The sequence below is a fragment of the Plasmodium knowlesi genome (genome assembly GCF_000006355.2).
Source record: "Plasmodium knowlesi strain H genome assembly, chromosome: 8".
Lineage (NCBI taxonomy): Eukaryota > Apicomplexa > Aconoidasida > Haemosporida > Plasmodiidae > Plasmodium > Plasmodium knowlesi.
This window is the reverse complement of record NC_011909.2, coordinates 130,119-148,499: the sequence shown is the minus strand read 5'-3', so window position 1 is coordinate 148,499 and position 18,381 is coordinate 130,119. Positions and strand designations below refer to the sequence as shown.

Here is an 18,381-nt window from a genome sequence, read left to right as displayed (position 1 = left end):
ATGTAACACGTTAGTTGGAGTGGAAAGCCAGTTTAGAGAATCTCCAGGTGCACATGATAATAGTCCACCAGGAGGAGCAGAAACGTTTTCTCTTGACACCCGAACGGTGTGCCGTCGTAACGACATAGCGGCATAGCGGCATAGCGGCGTAGCGGCGTAGCGGCGTAGCGGGTTGATGGAAGGAGCGTGTAGTTGTTTATGGATCTGCATACATATGTAAATATACATACGTACATATATATATAGATATATACTTGTGTGTATACCAGACCCGGCCCTCGCTTATTACAGTAAGGAGGAAATATAGACGACGCCTACTACCAACCCCAGCTAGTAGAAAGACAGGAAAAGAGAGAGCAAGATGAGGGTGAGGCGTCTGCAGAGCTACCTAACAGAGCGAAACTTGTTGAAAAGGAGTTCGGTGGATGACATAAAGAATTTAACGTTAGGAGTAGATGCCTTATACTTTTTACGAACGTGCAGTGAGTTAAAAGATGTGCTAAGTGACGTATCTGGGTGTATTTCCCCATGTATATTTCACTTGATAGACAAGCAATGTGAGCATTTCAAGAAGTTAAACATAGATGTGCTCTTTGTGTTTGATGGAATTACTCCCAGGGCTCACAAACTTTTCTCAGCACCAGTGCACCAGAACATAGAAGAAGGATGGCTCTATTATGTAAACAAGGAAATGAAGTTATCCACCTCAAATTTCGAAAAAGTATCCAACATATGTAATTCAGATGTTTCTTTTATATTATTTCATTATTTAAAAAGTAGAGGATTCAAGTGTATGTATGCTCCTTATTTAGCCATTTCACAGTTGTCTTATTTTGCCCATATCCATATGATAGATATAGTATTTGGACCTCCAACAATTATTCTACAGAATGTATCTAAGGTTATTGTAAATATTAAATGGAAAGAGAATTACTTCGAATGGGTCGATTTATACTTCTTGTTGAATATTTGGAACCTAACGAATGAGCAACTCATGGATGCATGTCTATTGGCAGGTACAGAATATTGTTTAACATTCCCTTACTTAAATTTTTCTTATTTTAATCAAGGGAGGAATGAGTTTAGTTTCGAAACGGCCATTGAATTTATCCGGCAATCATCTCTGGTAAGTTACTTAGAAGAGCTTCCGAATGATGAAGTGGCTGCAAACCATATCCAGGGGTATTGTGTTTGTAAAGCGCTTTTGAAATTTCCCATTGTTTTACTTTGCAGTGGGGAAGTGGGTTTTTTCTCCAAGGGTGTTGAAGTGGAGGGGGGTGATGAATTGGAGGCAAGTCTCCAGGGGGAGAGACAAATGGATGGCGAAGGGGAGGAGCACTCAAAATGGAACAAGGTGGAAAATGCACCCAAGGGCGATGTACACAATGTGCACTATTCGCTAGATGATGGGAAAAATACGCAGAAGGAAGATCATGTTGCCACATTGGAAACGACCCGCAAAGTCGGGAGGGTAAGTCGGGGCGTATCTCCCAGTTGCGGTGGAGCAGACGGATCGGGTGATGTCATGTCGGTGCAGAATGGAGTAAACGAAGAGCATGGCGAGATAAGGGATAATGTGAGCACCTCATACAAAGAGGGAGATACTGCGCCAAGTGGGGGAAATGGCGAAGGAGATAAGAAAAAAGTTGGGTGTTTTTTCACTAGGAATGGTCACATGGAGAGCAGTGAATCCATTAACCCCAATGGTGGATTAAATTTTCATAAGGCGGAAGAAACATCGGAGGAAGACAATTTCATGAAAAAAAAAAAAAAAAGCTTCAATGGTGATGATGAAATATCGGAAAATTATTTAAAAGTAGTTGGAGCGAAATTTCCAACGAGCGTTTATTACCTAATGTCTATTGGACTGTTGAGTAAAAAAATTTTATGTGTCCTTGCGTTAGGAGAGTGGATAGATTACACACACCCGATAATAGATTCTTTTGAGTATAGAGACTCACTGATAGACTTAAGGGAGTACCGTTGTCGGATGTTGGGACTCATTTCTGTAAAGTTGAATCCGTTTTTTTATAGAAGGAAAATAAAATTTTTTGATTATGGATACTATGTGAATAACATTTTGGACGGGAAGGATAACTTCACATACTTGGATGTACACCTGGTGGATGGTTTCCTATGGGACATCAATAAGACCAATGTAAGTGAAGAGATAAGAAGACAGAAGATCAGCAAGGTTGACTTGCAGTTCATTTTGCGTTGGCACCTGTACTCGGAGAGCAGGAGTATATCGCTTGTGTGCGGGCGCAGTGGGGATAGTCGCAGAGGCAGCGGAAATAGCCTCGTCAGTGGAGGAGTGTCCAAACGATTAGGGAGTTCCACGGAGAAGGCTGCACAGAGTTCAGAAGGGTATACAACCGATGAGCAGGATTTGGACGGTAGATCCGAATTGGGTAATGGTTCTAATGGGGTTGACGCACCCCAAGTGTCTAATGCTTCCGACGTGGAAAGTGCACCTGAGGGGGAGGACCCCTCAGAAGTAGAATCTCGAGCAGAGCAAATGACGAAGTACTATAACGACTACTACAAAAATCTACTGAAGGTTAGCAACCAAAACTTCGAAAGTATCCTCTCCCTGATATATTACATGTTTCTGGAAAATTTGGGAATTTTTACGAAAAATTGTGGAGTTACTGTTTTTGGCCTTCTACTCTCAGAAGTGAAAAATAAAGATATCGATAGGAATATTCTGATAATATTTGAATTATTGAAATTTGGATTTTTGAGTACGGAGCCATTGGTACCTCCAAATGGAGATTCCTATCCAGAAAATGCTTACTCATCTCTGTTGAAATGTAAAAATTTGAGTGAACAAGATAAAAAGAGTGTTACTCTTTTATCTAGAATATATTCTTTATATAATGTAGAGATAGATAAGTGTACAACGTATGATGGTTTGATTGACTTTGATCTCTGTGCCTTCTTCGCTGTGGTGAAAATTATTAAAAAAACCTTGAGACAGTTACTACAGGCTTGTGTTGCCAATGTACTTATAAGTAATATGGAATTAATTCACCTTCTTCCGGAAAATTTGTATAATCCTGATGATAGCAACATTTCTGGTTTTTTCGTAACGCACCATCTTATGGGTGTTTTAACGAAATATTTTTTGCTATTTAATTTTGACGATTTAAAAAGTGGAGAGACGAACTATCCTGATGGTTCAGGGGGATCCACCAGTGGAGGAGAAACCACTACCTCTGATAGAGCACATGGGGAGGATGCAAAGTTTGAACGGGTAGTAGATGAAAAGGAGCACAATGAAATTATCATGGGAGATGTAGAAGAGAATAACCACGTAAGTCAAAATGGAAAGGAGGATGAAAGAATCGTCCAACGGGACTCACCCCTTCTAACTCAAAATGAGAAAGTTGGCAGAACAAAGCATGTTGATGAAAAGGGTCTTCAAGGGTTGAAGGAAAATTTATCGAGGACTGATGCGAATATAGCTAATGAAGGGGAAGAATCAAATGAAGCCAACACTTGGAAGGGTTGCAGCACACGTAATAACAAATCGAAAGATGACCATGCCTATGAGGGGGATAGCACTGTGGAAGAAGTATGCATTGATGAGGGGAACGGGTTCATCGGTGGAGATATTGAAGGGGAAGAAAGTGTATCAAAGGATCACGACATCATGGGGGGAGGAAGCGTACGAATGGGAAGAAGCGAAGGACCTTGTAAGGACAGCTACAGATGCGAAATGACGAATAACACAGAAAGGAAAAACGGCCATTATTGCACAGTCCAAGATAATTCACAAAACCACTTTAACAAATTTGAAAAGGCGGTGAGGGAAAACTTTCCGAGCTTCGTAAACCCAATCATTGATTTATGTAATGCGATAAACACGTGGAGGGATCACCTAAGTTTGATCACACAGCTGGAAAAGCATACGAATGTGTACGACTTGGTCTCAGACCTCAAGGCGGCAGATCAATTTTTGCAGAAGAAAATTCACTACATAGGGTTGGACAAGACGAAGGCGTACATTAACATTTGCGCTTCCAACAACTCGTAGGTTGTATATTGGGAGAGGCGTCTTCTTTTTGCCCATTCGCATAATTAATCCCTCCGTCGGCGTGCCCCTTTTTTTTTTTTTTTTTTTTTTTTTTTTATGTTACCTTCGGATCGCCGAGTGTGTTATGCCATATGTGTGTACCTCATTATGAGTGGCCGCACACACATAAATAAACATGTTGCACCGTTGGATGACCAATTTAAAAGTAATTTATAAGGTGCACCCGTCAACGGGAAAGTAAGTTAATTGCGAGGGTGCACGTCTGCCTGCATAAGTTCGGCTTGGTTAAATGAGACATCACCGAATGAGGAGCAGTGAATGTGAGTCCAACCGCACCCAACCATTCCCTATTTAGATCAAGGCAGTTGAAGTGCCATAGGTTAGATCTGCCCCATCTCACCACAACCTTGTTAAACTTGCTTTGCGCAAATAAAGTAAACACAAATAAAACTGCTCGGAAATTAGACGGACACATTTAACAAGCCATTTGTTTAAATTTTTTTGTCTCAAAGCAAATGCACGGTAATGGGTAATGGCACTATAATTAATTAATTTTTTTTTTTTTTTTTAATATTAATTAGAGCTATTTTGGAAAAAGAAAAAAAAAAAAAAAAAAAGGTCGGAAAAGGATGTTGCAAAAAATGGTCGGAAAAGGATGTTGCAAAAAATGGTCGGAAAGGGAGGTTGCAAAAAATGGTCAGAAAAAAAAGATTAGAAAATGTGTGACATTTCATGGAATGCGTAGCGACATTTGTTATACGCATCCATCTGTAGATAAATATGCATAGAGGTAGAATCATGCATGGGTGTAATCCTGTATCAGTCCGCTTTTTTTTTTCTTTTTTTTAAGGTAACACTCGTGAAAGACGAATTACCGGAAGGGAAAAAAATATATATAAAGATATTTCCTTATTTGCATAAACTATTTTTTTTTTTTTTTTTTTTTTTTTTTTTTTTTTTTTGTCTTGCCTTTTTGCAGGGTTCCAAGATGGAAAAGGGAAGAGCAGCGCGTCGCTGTATAAGGACAGGGTTGAAAGGTTGAAGCGCCGGAATAACGCCGCTGTGACGCGTCCGTAGGTGGGGCCATCACTTTCACAATAGCACACAAAAAAAAAAAAAGGGGGACACGACACAAACACACACACACACATACATACAAACAAACTTCTAATTATATGTGCTTCATCTTACAAGGCGCTCGGATATGGAAATGTGTGTAAAAATGGGATACGACGAGCAGACCAATCTGCCCCGCTTAATGACGAACCCAAATCAGTTGCAGGCGGACGTGCAGCAGCCCACGGGTTTGGCCTCCTCAGAGGGTAGTCTCTTCATCTGCAAGCTTCCCAGTGCTTCGAAGTTGGAGGTGGGGATACTGTTTCTGTGTTGTTCGTAACTTGCGCCACCACTTCCGCTGTATTGATTGAAGAAATTAATTTGTGAAAAATCTTCGCTCCTGATATTGCTCTGATTATTTAGGCTGGAAGATTGCTTGTTCATAAAATCTAAACTTCTACTGTAAGCATTTTGTGAGTATGCCTTCTCGTTGTAATCATTATAGGAGTTCATTTTCTGTTGGTAGTTGTTGTTATCCAGGCTGTATCTTTCTTGTCCCTTCCTCTGCGTATACTTTTGGTACTCCTCTTCCCAATTAATATTTTTGGAGTTCCTTGGAATGTACTTAATGACTTCCTCAGCATCTTCTATTTCTTTAAATCTAACTACTTCCTTAATTTGGGGTACTTCCACTATTTTGTCATGCCATTTTTCGATAATTTTCTGTCTCTCTACAACCTTCTCTACTATTTCAATTTTTGGTACATATTTATTCTTGTAGTGAATGTGTGGCACTTCAACAATTTTCTCTATATACTTAACTTCTGGTACCTCTACAATTTTTTCTACAATATGGGTGACATTTTTAGGGACATGGATAATTTTCTCTTGAATAATTGTTTTGGGAACAAATTTTTCTACCGTTTTGATAACGGGGACTTCAACAGTTTTCGTGACCACATCGACGGGTTGGTACGCCGTTAGGGCAACCCACTTTCGATCAACGGTGGAAGTTTCTTTGGCATCCATGCAATCTGCCTTTTGGAAGCTGTTGGAGTTTTTGATTGAGCCTTCCATTTTGTTCGTCTGACGGGAGGATATACAGCACACGAGAGAAGCCTTTCCGGAGGCAAAAAATAAATAAATAAAATAAATAAATAAAATAAATAAATAAATAAAATAAATAAAATAAATAAATAAAATATAATAAAACAACTGGGAAAAGAAGGTGTAGCTAAAAATTAGCACTATTGGGAAAGCAGGCTAATTTCACGGATTGCTCATTTATGTGCAATTAGGCAAGTGCGGTGGTGAACGTGGAAAACTTTTGCGTTCAAATGGGCAGTTGTCGCGTGGAAAATTAAGCAAAAAGGACAAGGCGCTTGAAAATGGCGAATGGGGAAAAAAATAGAACAAAGTTAATTGGCAAAAAACAAATTGACAACAAAAAACAAATTTCCGGCAGAACAAAAACAACACACAAACAAAATACAGTACTAGCTCGGGGCGAAAAAAAAAAAAAAGAAAAGAAAAAGAAAAACACAGATGAAGAATTGTTCTGTTAAGTTTTTAAACGCTAATCAAAATGGTGAAAACCAAACAAAAAGAAGAAAGGAAAAATTAGGAAAAATGTTTGAATTCATGTTAAATCGGTTATCCGCTAAACTTGTTCCATTCAGATTTAATTTGTTTAATCTGTTTAATCTGTTTAACCGGTTTAACCTGTTTAACCTGTTCAACCTGTTTAACATATTTAACTTTTTTAATTTGTTAAACTGATTTTTCGTCGTTTGTTTTTGTTTCCTTCTTATTTATTCATTTGTTTATTTGTTCGTTCGTTTGTTCATTTGTTTAGTTTTTATTTTTTTTTTCACAAATGGCACTATCACTATTTATTACTCCTTTTTAGAAAAAAAAAAAAAAAAAAAAAAAAATAGCTTTACGGCACAATACGCGGTTATCATATGAACAGTTCAGGTAAATTTACTCACCTAAATTTGCGAGTGCACATATCTATTAGTATTTTAAAGGGAGTTGCTGCGAACAATTTAGGGAAATTTTATTACATTTGAATTAAAGAACATTATGTGTACACTTTCCTTCAGCTTTATGCTGTTTTGTTTTTCTCTTTTGTTTATAATGTACACACAAAAACGACATTGTGTGGTACGCGGCTGTAGAAGTGTACGGTACACATGTAAATAAATAGCTGTAAATTTAAAAAAAAAAAAAAAAAAAAAAAAATGCACACAAAAAAATGGCTGTTCATAAAAAAAAAATTCTCATATAACGGTTCACATCTCTCAGAAAAAAAAAAAAAAAAAAATTTGCTACCTATTAGTTATCAAATAGTTTTATGATACCAAAAAGGAATTTATGTGAAATAGCCGCATGTTAGGAAATGGAAATTTTCCCATTCTGCAGGAGATATTTAAATTATTAAAAACTTCCATTACGATTTTCCAGTGTGTAAATTTTTGGTGTACACATTTTTTGCATGTTTATGTATGTACACATGCGTAACACACGTGTATATATGCAGATTTGCCATCCTTTAATATACTGCACAGGTTGAGGACATGCGTGAATTTCTACCCATTCGCCATGTTTATGGAATAATGAAACGCTACCACCATTCGTTCATTTGGTTAATTAACTATATTAAATAAGCAATTCCATTTTTTTTTTTTTTTCTCTCTCTCTCTTTTTACTTTTTTGACGTACGGTACATGTTGCTAGTGGGTAACAAACAAAATGTTTCTATTTTTGCGAGGTGGCCATTTGCGTAAAGCGCCGATCGAATTGCTGAATGAGGGGTACGAGGCCCTTTTCCTTTTCCTTTTCCTTTTCATTTTCCTTCTCAGCAGGTAAAATGACGTAAAAAAAAACAAACATGTGCAAATGTTTTGCGGAAATTTTCCACTTGCGTGGGGAGAAACAGTTGTGGGCGCAGCTAACATATGACCCAGTTTGAGTCTGTACACCTTTAAGTAATTTACTCATATGAATATACGTACACGGGGGAACCTGCCTTCACCTGGACATGCACAAAATAATGTTAAAATGGAACGTTCAACTCCAGTTTTCGCACCTTTGTAACCTTCACAAATGTGCACAACTTCTCACTTTTGTGTTTTTCAAAAATTGTTAGCGGTTTGATAGGTGAAAATAATTAAAAAAAAAATGACGTCTGGTCAATTTTGAGAAATATAATTTTTTGTTCTATTTTATAATGAACGCTGCAGGCGTAGCTAAATTATGTTACGCTATATATATGATTCTTTTTCGCAGTGTGATGATAAAGAAAAAAGGAACATATACAAATGCCACCTACACCTGCATGGCATAAGCTAGTTTTAAAACGACAGTTCAAGATATGTCGCTTGTGAATATTAAGAATCTAATTTGCGATGTGATTAATTTTAAGCGTGTTGCGGGTCATATGCGCCTTCCCGTAAGTAACAGCTCCAAAAAAGGGGTAATTAAACAGAAGCATACTACATTTACCCAACATTGCAGCTGCGTTGGAACGGCTAATATATATAGGTGATTAAAATGGGTATTTTTTTTACAATTTAATTGATCTACAAAAAAATGTTTTTACATTTCCCTTCGCCAGCCTTAATTTTTACCAATATTAAAGAGGCAAATGTAGGAAAAATGTAATAAAATAAATGTACCCATAAATGTATAGTTCATGCGCATAATTTTTTTGATGACAACATATATGTGATGGGCTTATACGGAAATGCATATATAAGTGATATAGGTGCACCTTTTTATAGCATATACTCTGCTGTAACCCCCCCCCTTTTTTTATATTCCATCACATAGCATATCATTTTTGACAAAAAAAAGGGGAAAAAAAAATATTAAGAGGACATATAAAAATGATTAAACTTTTGCAACATATTTGGATAATCGAAATGATGTAAATTAATTTAATGTGGCATTTATGGAGTTGCCAAAATTGAGAATCCTGTGAGTACGTTACTTTTAATGCCTCGCGCATAATACTCTGTGTTGCAGGCGTTGACAAGAAAAGCGTAAATACATAAAATACATTTCCATACACATGCATAGTGCCCTGCGTTTAAAAAAATAAAATAAAATATAAATGCTCCTTCCCGGCAAGGTTTATATATGTATCTCCTTTTTATGGCAACTACGAAAAAGCCTATTATATAAAATTTGAGTGACAATATTTAAGCACCGTGAAAAAGAGTGAACACAGTTGGAGTTGGTAGTATTTGCTACGTGAATTTACGCTTCTTTTTTTCTTTTTTTCTTTTTTTTTTTAAGTCGTTCCATAGGCCACCTTTCTTACCTCTCATCGTAGGCACAAAATTTATATACATATAAATGTAAGCAAAAAAAAAAAATAAAATAAAATAAAATGCATAAATGACTCTTCAATACTAATTTATTAAAACCTCATCTTGCGCATTAAAAACTATACATTTAAAATATAAGAAAAAAAAAAAAATTCAATCACATCATTTCTCGCAATATCGTAACATTGCATGCCATTCGTATGGAACAAATAAAGCACGAAGTGATCTTTAAAAACAATTCAATCGCCTTGTATTTTACAAAAATGTTCCAAAGGAGGAGATAATAAAAAAAATTCACATTCCAACTATATCGTATTTACAATACCTATCACCTACGTGACCGACCAATTTGTAAAAATTTGAAAAAAGGGGAAAATAAACTTTTTGTTAATTTTTTTTTTTTTTTTTTTAACGAACCCTAAACGCAAAATCACCTTGACGATATTTAGCCTTCTCAAAAATGAGTAAATTGATGAAAGGAGCCGTTGAAAGCGAGAAGTTTAGACTTCGTCGCATTCGTATTGCTTTAACCTCCAAAAGTTTGAGGGCCATAGAGAAAGGTAAGAATTTACTGCTCACCCCACCCCCCACCCCCATTTTTTACAAAAAGGAAAAGCAACGGGTATAGTGACGGCAATGTAGTATATATCAGCCATGCCCAAGGGGGAGAAAGAGGAGGAGCTATTATATTTTCTTTCGAAGGGCGTAAATATATTCGTGATCAGCTGATCCGTATACACATGGTGGAGCCGCCGTGTATTCATGTTTTTCCTCCAGTCGTGCATTTTGTCGTGTGCTTTTTCTTTCTAATATTTACTTCCCCTTTTCACTATGCAGTATGCAGCGACATCATGAAGGGCGCGAAGGAGAAGAACCTAAACGTGTCCGGACCGGTGAGGCTACCAGTAAAAACGCTGAGAATAACGACGAGAAAATCCCCCTGCGGTGAGGGTACCAACACATGGGATAGATTCGAACTAAGAATTTATAAAAGACTGATTGATTTATATTCACAATGTGAGGTTGTTACACAGATGACTTCCATCAACATTGACCCTGGGGTTGAGGTTGAAGTTATTATAACAGATTCGTAAATTAAGGAGAAAAAAAAAAAAAAAAAAAAAAAAAAAAAAAAAATTAATTTGATGAAGACAGGGGATGTACGTATACGAGTACAAAGGATCTACATGGTAGAGGAACATTTCGTAGAAAAATAGGAGAATCGTCATGCCCATATTTTGTGCTTGTTGAAATTGCTGTTTGAAGTGCTTCATTCCTCCTTTATTTACTTTTTTTTTTTTTTTTTTTTCTCTCTCTCCTTTTTATTACGTTTCCTGTTACGCTTTTTACTACGCCACTTGTGCGCTTCCTTCTTTTGTTTTTTTATGAATTTTAATTGAACCAAAAAGTGGATAACAGTTAGGAATAAACGTAATTAATTTACTTGTGAATAGCTTAATTTAAAAATTGGAAAAAAAAAAAAAAAAAAAGAGAGACATTCATATTTTGCTATTGTGTTGGCACACATTGTATTGCTCATTTGGAAAGTTGCGCCATTCAAAGCGCACCAGAACAATTCCATCTGTGGAAGGTATGTTTTAATTTGGGCAAAAAAAAATTCCAAGGAGGAGAGTTTGAAACGCCTGTTCCCGCAGGAGGGGGGTGTATATTCTCCAGGGGAAGTATAGCAATCCAGTCATGTATCCACTCCGGCTCAGTGACTTGCATTGTGTTTTGCCATACGAACATAACATGCTATTTAAAAAAAATGGCGCATGTTTTACAAACATTATGCGCATTAAATGGTTTTGATAAAGGGGGGAGAGGGTCCACATGAGGATAGCTTAATTTGGCACAAACGCACATTATGCCATTTTCAATTGGGGAAATACGTTTTAAGAAAAAAAAATTTGTTGCAATCAGTTTGGGTGAATTAAAAGGTGAAATGTGTTTGTAAGGGTTTACTTTCTTTGTCTACTGTCCATTTTGTCTCTCTTTTCTTTTGCAGTCCATTTTTACTAAATTGATTATCTTCCAGTGTTTCCCAAAAAATGTGCATTTAAAAAAAAAAGGAAGGTGGGGTAAATAAAATTTGCCTCTTTTTCAAGTTCCATTTTTTTTTGCATATTTTTGATATGACACATGCATAGTTGTAAGAATACGTTGGAGCAACATAGACAATTTTTTTTTTTTTTTTTTTTTTTTTTTTTGCTCCACTTTGAAGGAATGCAATTCAGTGCACATCACATTTACACAGTTGTGTCATTTGGGCGGAGGGTTAGAATTGGTCTATTCGTGTAGCTGTGTACGTATAGCACATGTGCGTTTGGCCAATTTTGTTTTCTTTCGTTTTCCAAAACATGGCGTTGTTAGGAGGAAAATTTTGTGCGTAAAACAAAAAAAAAGAGGGGGATAATTGTGAAAAAAAATTACCTTTTCCCGCAACAGGGCGGTTACATTTAGTTGCGTCCACGTCGCGTCGGTTTCACGTCCATGTTCCATCCTGTTGCAGTGCGACTGTGTAGTGCATATATATGTGTATCTTTTATTTTTTTATTTTTTTTTTCCTATTTGAACATCTTCATTGCGAGTATTTTAATGTCTACCCCCATGGTCCAACAAACGCATGCATGCGGTGGTACCAAGTCTTTCCAAATGTAAAAAAAAAAAAAAAAAAGAAAAAAAATTCCACTCAGAGAGATTAATTCTGAGGACATGTAACAAGTCTATTTTGGGGAAATGGGGGTATACCCAAGATGACTGCGTGCACACCACAACTACATACGCAGACGCGTCAAATTGTTGGATTAGTTAAAAGGTGAGAGTTCCATGATCTATCTGTTTGTGTAAAAACTTTTTTTTTTTTTTTTTTTTTTTTTTTTTAAGTACTAATTTTAGTTTAATTTTGTTACTCCGCGAGTGTATATTTAAAACTTTGTGTGCGCTTGACTTGTGCGACTGGATATATTCTCATTGGAGTGGCCCCTCATATATGAATACCATTTTTTGCGTATGCGCTTTTCCCCTTCTACTTGTGTCGAAGGGTAGGATTATGCACAACGGTCAATCAATTGATTTGTTCATTCGTTTGTTTGATTGTCTCTTGTATGTACTCCACTCCGTACAAAGAGCCATCAAAGCTTGTAAGAGAATTAAGCAACATCGAACCGTGATTGATGCAGATCCCCTTGTTTACCCCAGACAACTCGCCATCTGTAGCGCGGTGTAAATGTAGGCATACATGAGGAACCCCCTTTAAGTGTCACCCCTTTTGCGCATTTTTCCAGAACAAAACAAGTTGTAACATGTGTAGACGGGTAAGCTCAACTTCCTGAAGGTGATAAAATTAATCCATCCGTTAGAGTAAATATAGTTGTCCCACTATTGGATTGATTCTTCTCCTTTTCTCCGTGTACAAAGAAGATTGTGGGAGAGAACAAAATGAACGTATTTAACTTCTCCAGGATGGAGAAGAACAAAGTGAATGAAACACAGCCGGTGTATGCGAAAAAGGGAAGATCACATGACAGTTCAAATGAAGAATGTAGTAAGTTAAAAATAAAAGGGGGGCACATAACCCACATGTGTAGTGAAGGAATGCCTGGGAATAGTTTAAATGCGGGGTATACAAATGGACACTCATTAAATAACATGTTGATGAAAAAAAAAATTGGAAATGTGCATAAGGACGAATGGAAAATAAAAGAACCTGTATTACTTTGTGACAAATCAGGTAATCAGAAAAAAATTGATGTACTCGTATACCCAGTTTGTGATCAGAATAATTTTTATAATTTAAAGGGAAAAAACAATGACCCCCCACGTAAGTATGTTAGTGTCGGCAGTGCAAGCCACGGACGGGAGGGAAAACAAGTGTGCACAAAAAACTTTTTTCTTCAGAAGGCGTCTACAAATGAAGCTTTTTTTACCTGTGGAAATAGTAATAAGATGGAAAAAGGCTTCCTCAAAGGAGAAGACGAAAAAAAAAAAAAAAAAAAAAATTCCCCCGCGACAGAAATGTTGTCTGAAATGGGTACTGCACACAACAAAAAATCAGTTCATTCTGGTAACATCGAATGTGTGAGTGAATTCACTCATCAGTTAAAAAATAAAAATGAGATGTTATATCCAGTTGATTACAACGTAAGTGATGCTGTGTGTTTTTCCTACAAGGGTAAAAAAAACGAGGGCAATTTTCCCGGTGTTTTTTCCGCCACTATGGAGGAGAAGGGTTTGCACGCCTGCGTCAACTGTGTGAATTCAAATGTGGAAGAGCAACATTTCGTGAGTAGCCCCCATGGAGGAATTTCTACTCAGGGTGAATTTCATCAAAAGGGCGTAACGTTACCCCATAAGAAATGTGCAGACACGCCGCCCAGTAAAAGAAGCGAAATAATATATTCAAATCCTCAGGGATTCGAGGACAATTCATGTAGGGAGGATCGAATATTAAGTGGCTGCCTGCACACATTTTCGGAGACAATCCCTGAGAGGAAGATTTCCAGGCTCATTAGCAAAGGGGAAGAAGAGGAATGGTCCAGTGATACACCTGACAGATTTGATGAGCCTTTCTTATGTGATACCCTTCATGGCTGTGGTGATGTTGACGAAGGAGAGGAGAATAAACCCCTCAAGTTATGCAGAAGGAGGATTAATGAACACACAGATTGGTGTCTCATGAAAAGCGGTATGCATATTATGAAGACGAGTGGAAGTAACGGATCATCGTTTATGAAAAGGATGGGGATGGAGACACAGGGAAGTGTATCTGGGGGGGTGGAAAATAAGTTCAGTTTAATATGTGGAGGGATATTACCAAGTAAGTGCAGAGGATCATGTGCAGAGGGGTTGGACAATGTCGCGAAGGTATGCCAGATCCCCCCAGATTATATGATGCCATATGAAAGAAGCTTGAAGGACCAGTTTAGATGTCAGGGAGGAATGAATAACCTTTCCAGGTCGATCAGTGAGGTAATTATAGAAAATGCTGACGAAGTGGGGGAAGGAAAATCCACGGAAGATTTATACTTCACTACGAAGGAGGAAATGAAGAAGAATAAAGAAAAGGGTGGAGAGAATATGGTGACATACAATTGCTCAGACGATGTGAATACACCTGGGGAGGATGCCCTTGTGATGGATAAGGATGAGGGAGATATGCATGAAATGAGTACGGGGGGTGAGGAGGAGGAGGACACCAGAGATGTGTTCATAATGCACGATGTAAGGGGAGGTGAAAATGTTGTATGTTCTTCCTACATGGAGGATATGAAGAAGGGGAAATTGTCAACACATGGATCCTTCACTACTGAAGTGAGTTTTGAAAGGGAAGGGGAAAATTCCTCTGGCTGGATAGGCCAAGGGGTAATTAATGTTGTACCTGATGTTCCGTCTAATGAGATGCGTACCCCCTACTTAAGTGATGACAGGAGGAAGGGAAAGGAAAGAGGAAAGAGCTGTGAGGAGGATTTAGGAATGAAATGCATAATGCACTTGCTGACTGTGTTGGAGAGGGAACGGAGGAGGATCGGGAGAGGGGGAGAAAAAAAAGGGGAGGTGATGAAGAAGGGAAGAAGAGGCACTCATGATAAGGGAGAAGGTGACGCACGTACATATTTTGCGAAATATGTGGATGAAATATTTAGGAATGAAGAGGAAGTGGAAAATGGACACATAGGAGGAGAAGGAACTAAAGGGGAAAGAGAAAAAATGACCGATAGGAATGGAAAAGGGAAGGAGAAGTGGTGTGCCGCCCTGTTAGACAGGGTGGAAAACCATCTAGGGGCCCTGGACATTACGCTTAACGAAATTTTACAGCTTAACAAAGTGAAAAAGATATTCTGGTACTTGTACATGAAGTATAAAGTTGCTGATAGCATCACCATCGAGAAATTCTGCGAACTTCTGAAGGAGAAAATAAACGAAGAAATGAGTAAAAATTATTTTAAAGAATATGTCATGTGGGAAAACTTTCATTCATTTTGCAAAAGCAACGTTGGGAATTTCGACTACAAAATAATGATTTTAGAAAATTTATTTTGCCTCTTAAAATCCTATCCTCTGGATTATGAAGAGAATAAAGGATGCTTCTACATGCTGAATCCGCAAAGGAATAAAATGATGAAAAGTTCAAGTGTGCATGAAGAGAAAAATGCAAAAGTTCATTTGGTGAAGAATAAAATGAACTATTTGAAGTTGACAAGAGAAGTTAATATACATTTTAAAAATAATTTTTTTTTTCTGGACAAGATTTTTATCCCCAAGGATGCTTTTTTCTTCGTAAAGGATATGCAGAATATCAGGTTGAAGGATGGCTCAAGTAAAACGTTGTATGTACACCAGGCTTTGGTACAAGATTTAAATGAAGACTCAGAGGAGAAAAATAGTTTTGATGGATTCTACGCAGGGAATCCGCCACACCAGTCAGACTATTATAAGTATATTCGTAAGAAGAAGGTACAGAGCAAAATGAGGAAGATGAAAGAATTCATTTTGTACTATTATGGCTTCCCCTCAGTTCAACATTTTTTTGAGGCACTCCTTGAATTTGAGCGAGAGTATAAAAAGGCACAGAGGGGGTGGTCGTCTCTGAAGGGCGGAGTTGTACAGGAGGAGGCCACTCAGTCATTGGAACTGACGGCGAAGTTGTACGATAAGTATGGAAGAAAACCTCGTGTGAAGGGGTGGTGTGATGCACACGTAGGGGGCACTTACCCCCAGTTTCGTAATTACCATTTGAAGGAGTATCCTTTGGAAGGACAAGGAGGAAATTCGGAGAAGAAGGTAGACGGGGTGAAGATCATGGAAAAGACGAGAGAATCGAATAGGCAGTTTGGAGAGAAATTTCCAGACACGCAAAAAAGGAACCACTCAGAGTATACGTACGATGAGGAAATAAAGTGCGACATCGCCGCTATGTTTGCAAAGTGGAGGAAGGAGGATCATCAGGATAAGCAAAAAACGGACTTGCAAAAAACGGACTCGCTAAAAATTGATTCGATAAAAATTGATTCGCTAAAAATTGATTCGCTAAAAATTGATTCGCTAAAAATTGATTCGCTAAAAATTGATTCGCTAAAAATTGATTCGATAGAAAGGAATGTTCGCAAGGAAGAAGAGGGAAATGTGATATTTCCATGTGAGGGTGGTGGCCACTGCAGTGAAGAAAGCGAACCATACTGGCTGAGCGAAACCATCGAGGAGGTATCCCCTACGTATGAAAATTTCTTCAACACAGTTGATGCGGCAAAGAAGGTCAAAGAAATAAATTTAAGGACACTGAAATTATTTACAGAAAATATGAGGAAGGTGAAAGGGTACCCAAATTTCACATCGGTTGATGAAGTCTTCTGGGGTATTTGTTTCTCTGATCCAGATTTACCTAAACATATCCTATGTGAGAAGAAAATATTTCCGAAAAATGTGAGCTTTAATGGTTTTATGAGGAGCATGAGGTATGTACCTTATGTCATTCCCGATTTCCCCGTGCCGAGCAGACATTTTATATCAATGTATCAAAGTGAAAAAGCTAATGAGGTGTTTAATTCGAGAAATGCTTTTTTAAATTTGTTGAAGTATGACGGGAAGAATTCCGAAATGGTTTTACTGAGAAATAAAATAATCTATGACATTGTTAAATTGTTCGTTTTTCTTTCATCTAATTTTGGGGTTGAGACGGGGAAATATGGGAAAGCTGCGGGGATGTCACATGGTGACGCGACCCCCATGGTGGACTCCTCTTACTACATCAACTACAAGTATAATTTGAAAAAGGGAAGGGAATGTGTTTCCAATAGGGGTGAATATCAGGACACGTCTAGTAGTTGTTCCTTATATTATATCCCCAGTAGCTTGGATGACGAGATAGGGGATGATAGCGAGGGAAGCCTTTCAGTAACGCAGAAAAATGAAGGGAAGGAAGGAATGCCCCATGAAGGTTACCATATAAGCCATTCGACGTTGGAACAGGGGAGTCGTAAAATGGAGAAGAAGGAACAGTCATATTGTAGGAGAAGACACCCTGATGAAGGATGTTCGAATTCAGTGGCAGAACTACTAATGAGGAAAAATAAAAAAATGTCTTACAAATATGTACCCAAGTGGCACATGTCAAATGATATGTTTTTATCTCGACTGGTATCCTTTGATGAAATTCAAATTTCTTTGGAGAAAATATATCCACTGTTCATGATTCAGACAGCGCTAATTTTTATGATTCACATTTCCTGCTGTACGTTAAAGGAGGAAGAGTGGAGGTACTTTTTCGAGGGTCCCTTCACCCTGTACAAGAGCTTAACCCCTGAGGAGGTAGCCATGAGGTATATAAAAATAAAGGGGAGTGAATTCTTCAAACTGAGCAATATTAAGTTCAACAAAAATATAAACCTTCATCAGGTTTTCATGAACATACCAGAGAATATGCAGTGCGCAGAAATTTACAGATTGGCTATAAATGGGGAGAGCACATCAACGGGCTACTCCGCTGAACCTTTCGACATATACCATCTCATGTTCGTTTCGCGTGTGTTTTGGTACATTTTTTTGTACTCCGACAATTTCCTGCTTTTACGGTCATCCCTGTTTTGGGATGCCCCACAATAGGATATAGGTAGACTGCTAGGTTAGCATACGGGTGAGTTTGCTATGTGCAGCTATTCGTAGTGCTACTTTTTTGAGCGACTTTTGCTGCAAAACAATTTCCTTTTTCCTAATTAACGTTTTTATTTTTGCATTAATTTGTACTACTTACCCTTTTCCCTTATTTTTTCTCTTATTTTTTATTCCATTTTTAGTATTTAGTTTTTTTTTTCCGTCGCACCATCCCTTCTACTCTTCCCTCATGCATCGATTTGCAGATGAAATAAGCGACAACATATAGATCGACCTTATCGTAATAAACTGTAAGTGTTTCGCGTCCATTCTATAAAACTTTTTTTTTTTTTTTTTTTTTTT

General features: G+C 37.7%; 4 protein-coding genes across 4 annotated transcripts; 3 read left to right on the top strand and 1 right to left on the bottom strand.

Annotated features, from left to right (window-relative positions):
- Positions 1 to 361: 361 nt before the first annotated feature.
- Positions 362 to 4,039, top strand: PKNH_0802500 (uncharacterized protein; the record flags this gene model as incomplete). The annotated part of the gene is made up of 1 exon (XM_002258630.1): positions 362 to 4,039. One exon carries the CDS (start codon positions 362 to 364, stop codon positions 4,037 to 4,039), a length of 3,678 nt encoding a protein of 1,225 aa, XP_002258666.1.
- Positions 4,040 to 5,311: 1,272 nt separating this feature from the next.
- Positions 5,312 to 6,172, bottom strand: PKNH_0802400 (uncharacterized protein; the record flags this gene model as incomplete). Its single annotated transcript, XM_002258629.1, has 1 exon — positions 5,312 to 6,172. The coding sequence occupies one exon, from the start codon at positions 6,170 to 6,172 to the stop codon at positions 5,312 to 5,314; it is 861 nt and encodes a 286-aa protein (XP_002258665.1).
- A 3,717-nt stretch (positions 6,173 to 9,889) lies between these two features.
- On the top strand, positions 9,890 to 10,523 carry PKNH_0802300 (40S ribosomal protein S20e, putative; the record flags this gene model as incomplete). The annotated part of the gene is made up of 2 exons (XM_002258628.1): positions 9,890 to 9,989; positions 10,267 to 10,523. The coding sequence occupies 2 exons, from the start codon at positions 9,890 to 9,892 to the stop codon at positions 10,521 to 10,523; spliced, it is 357 nt and encodes a 118-aa protein (XP_002258664.1).
- A 2,347-nt stretch (positions 10,524 to 12,870) lies between these two features.
- PKNH_0802200 (conserved Plasmodium protein, unknown function) lies at positions 12,871 to 18,030 on the top strand (the record flags this gene model as incomplete). The annotated part of the gene is made up of 1 exon (XM_002258627.1): positions 12,871 to 18,030. The coding sequence occupies one exon, from the start codon at positions 12,871 to 12,873 to the stop codon at positions 18,028 to 18,030; it is 5,160 nt and encodes a 1,719-aa protein (XP_002258663.1).
- Between the last annotated feature and the right edge of the window lie 351 nt (positions 18,031 to 18,381).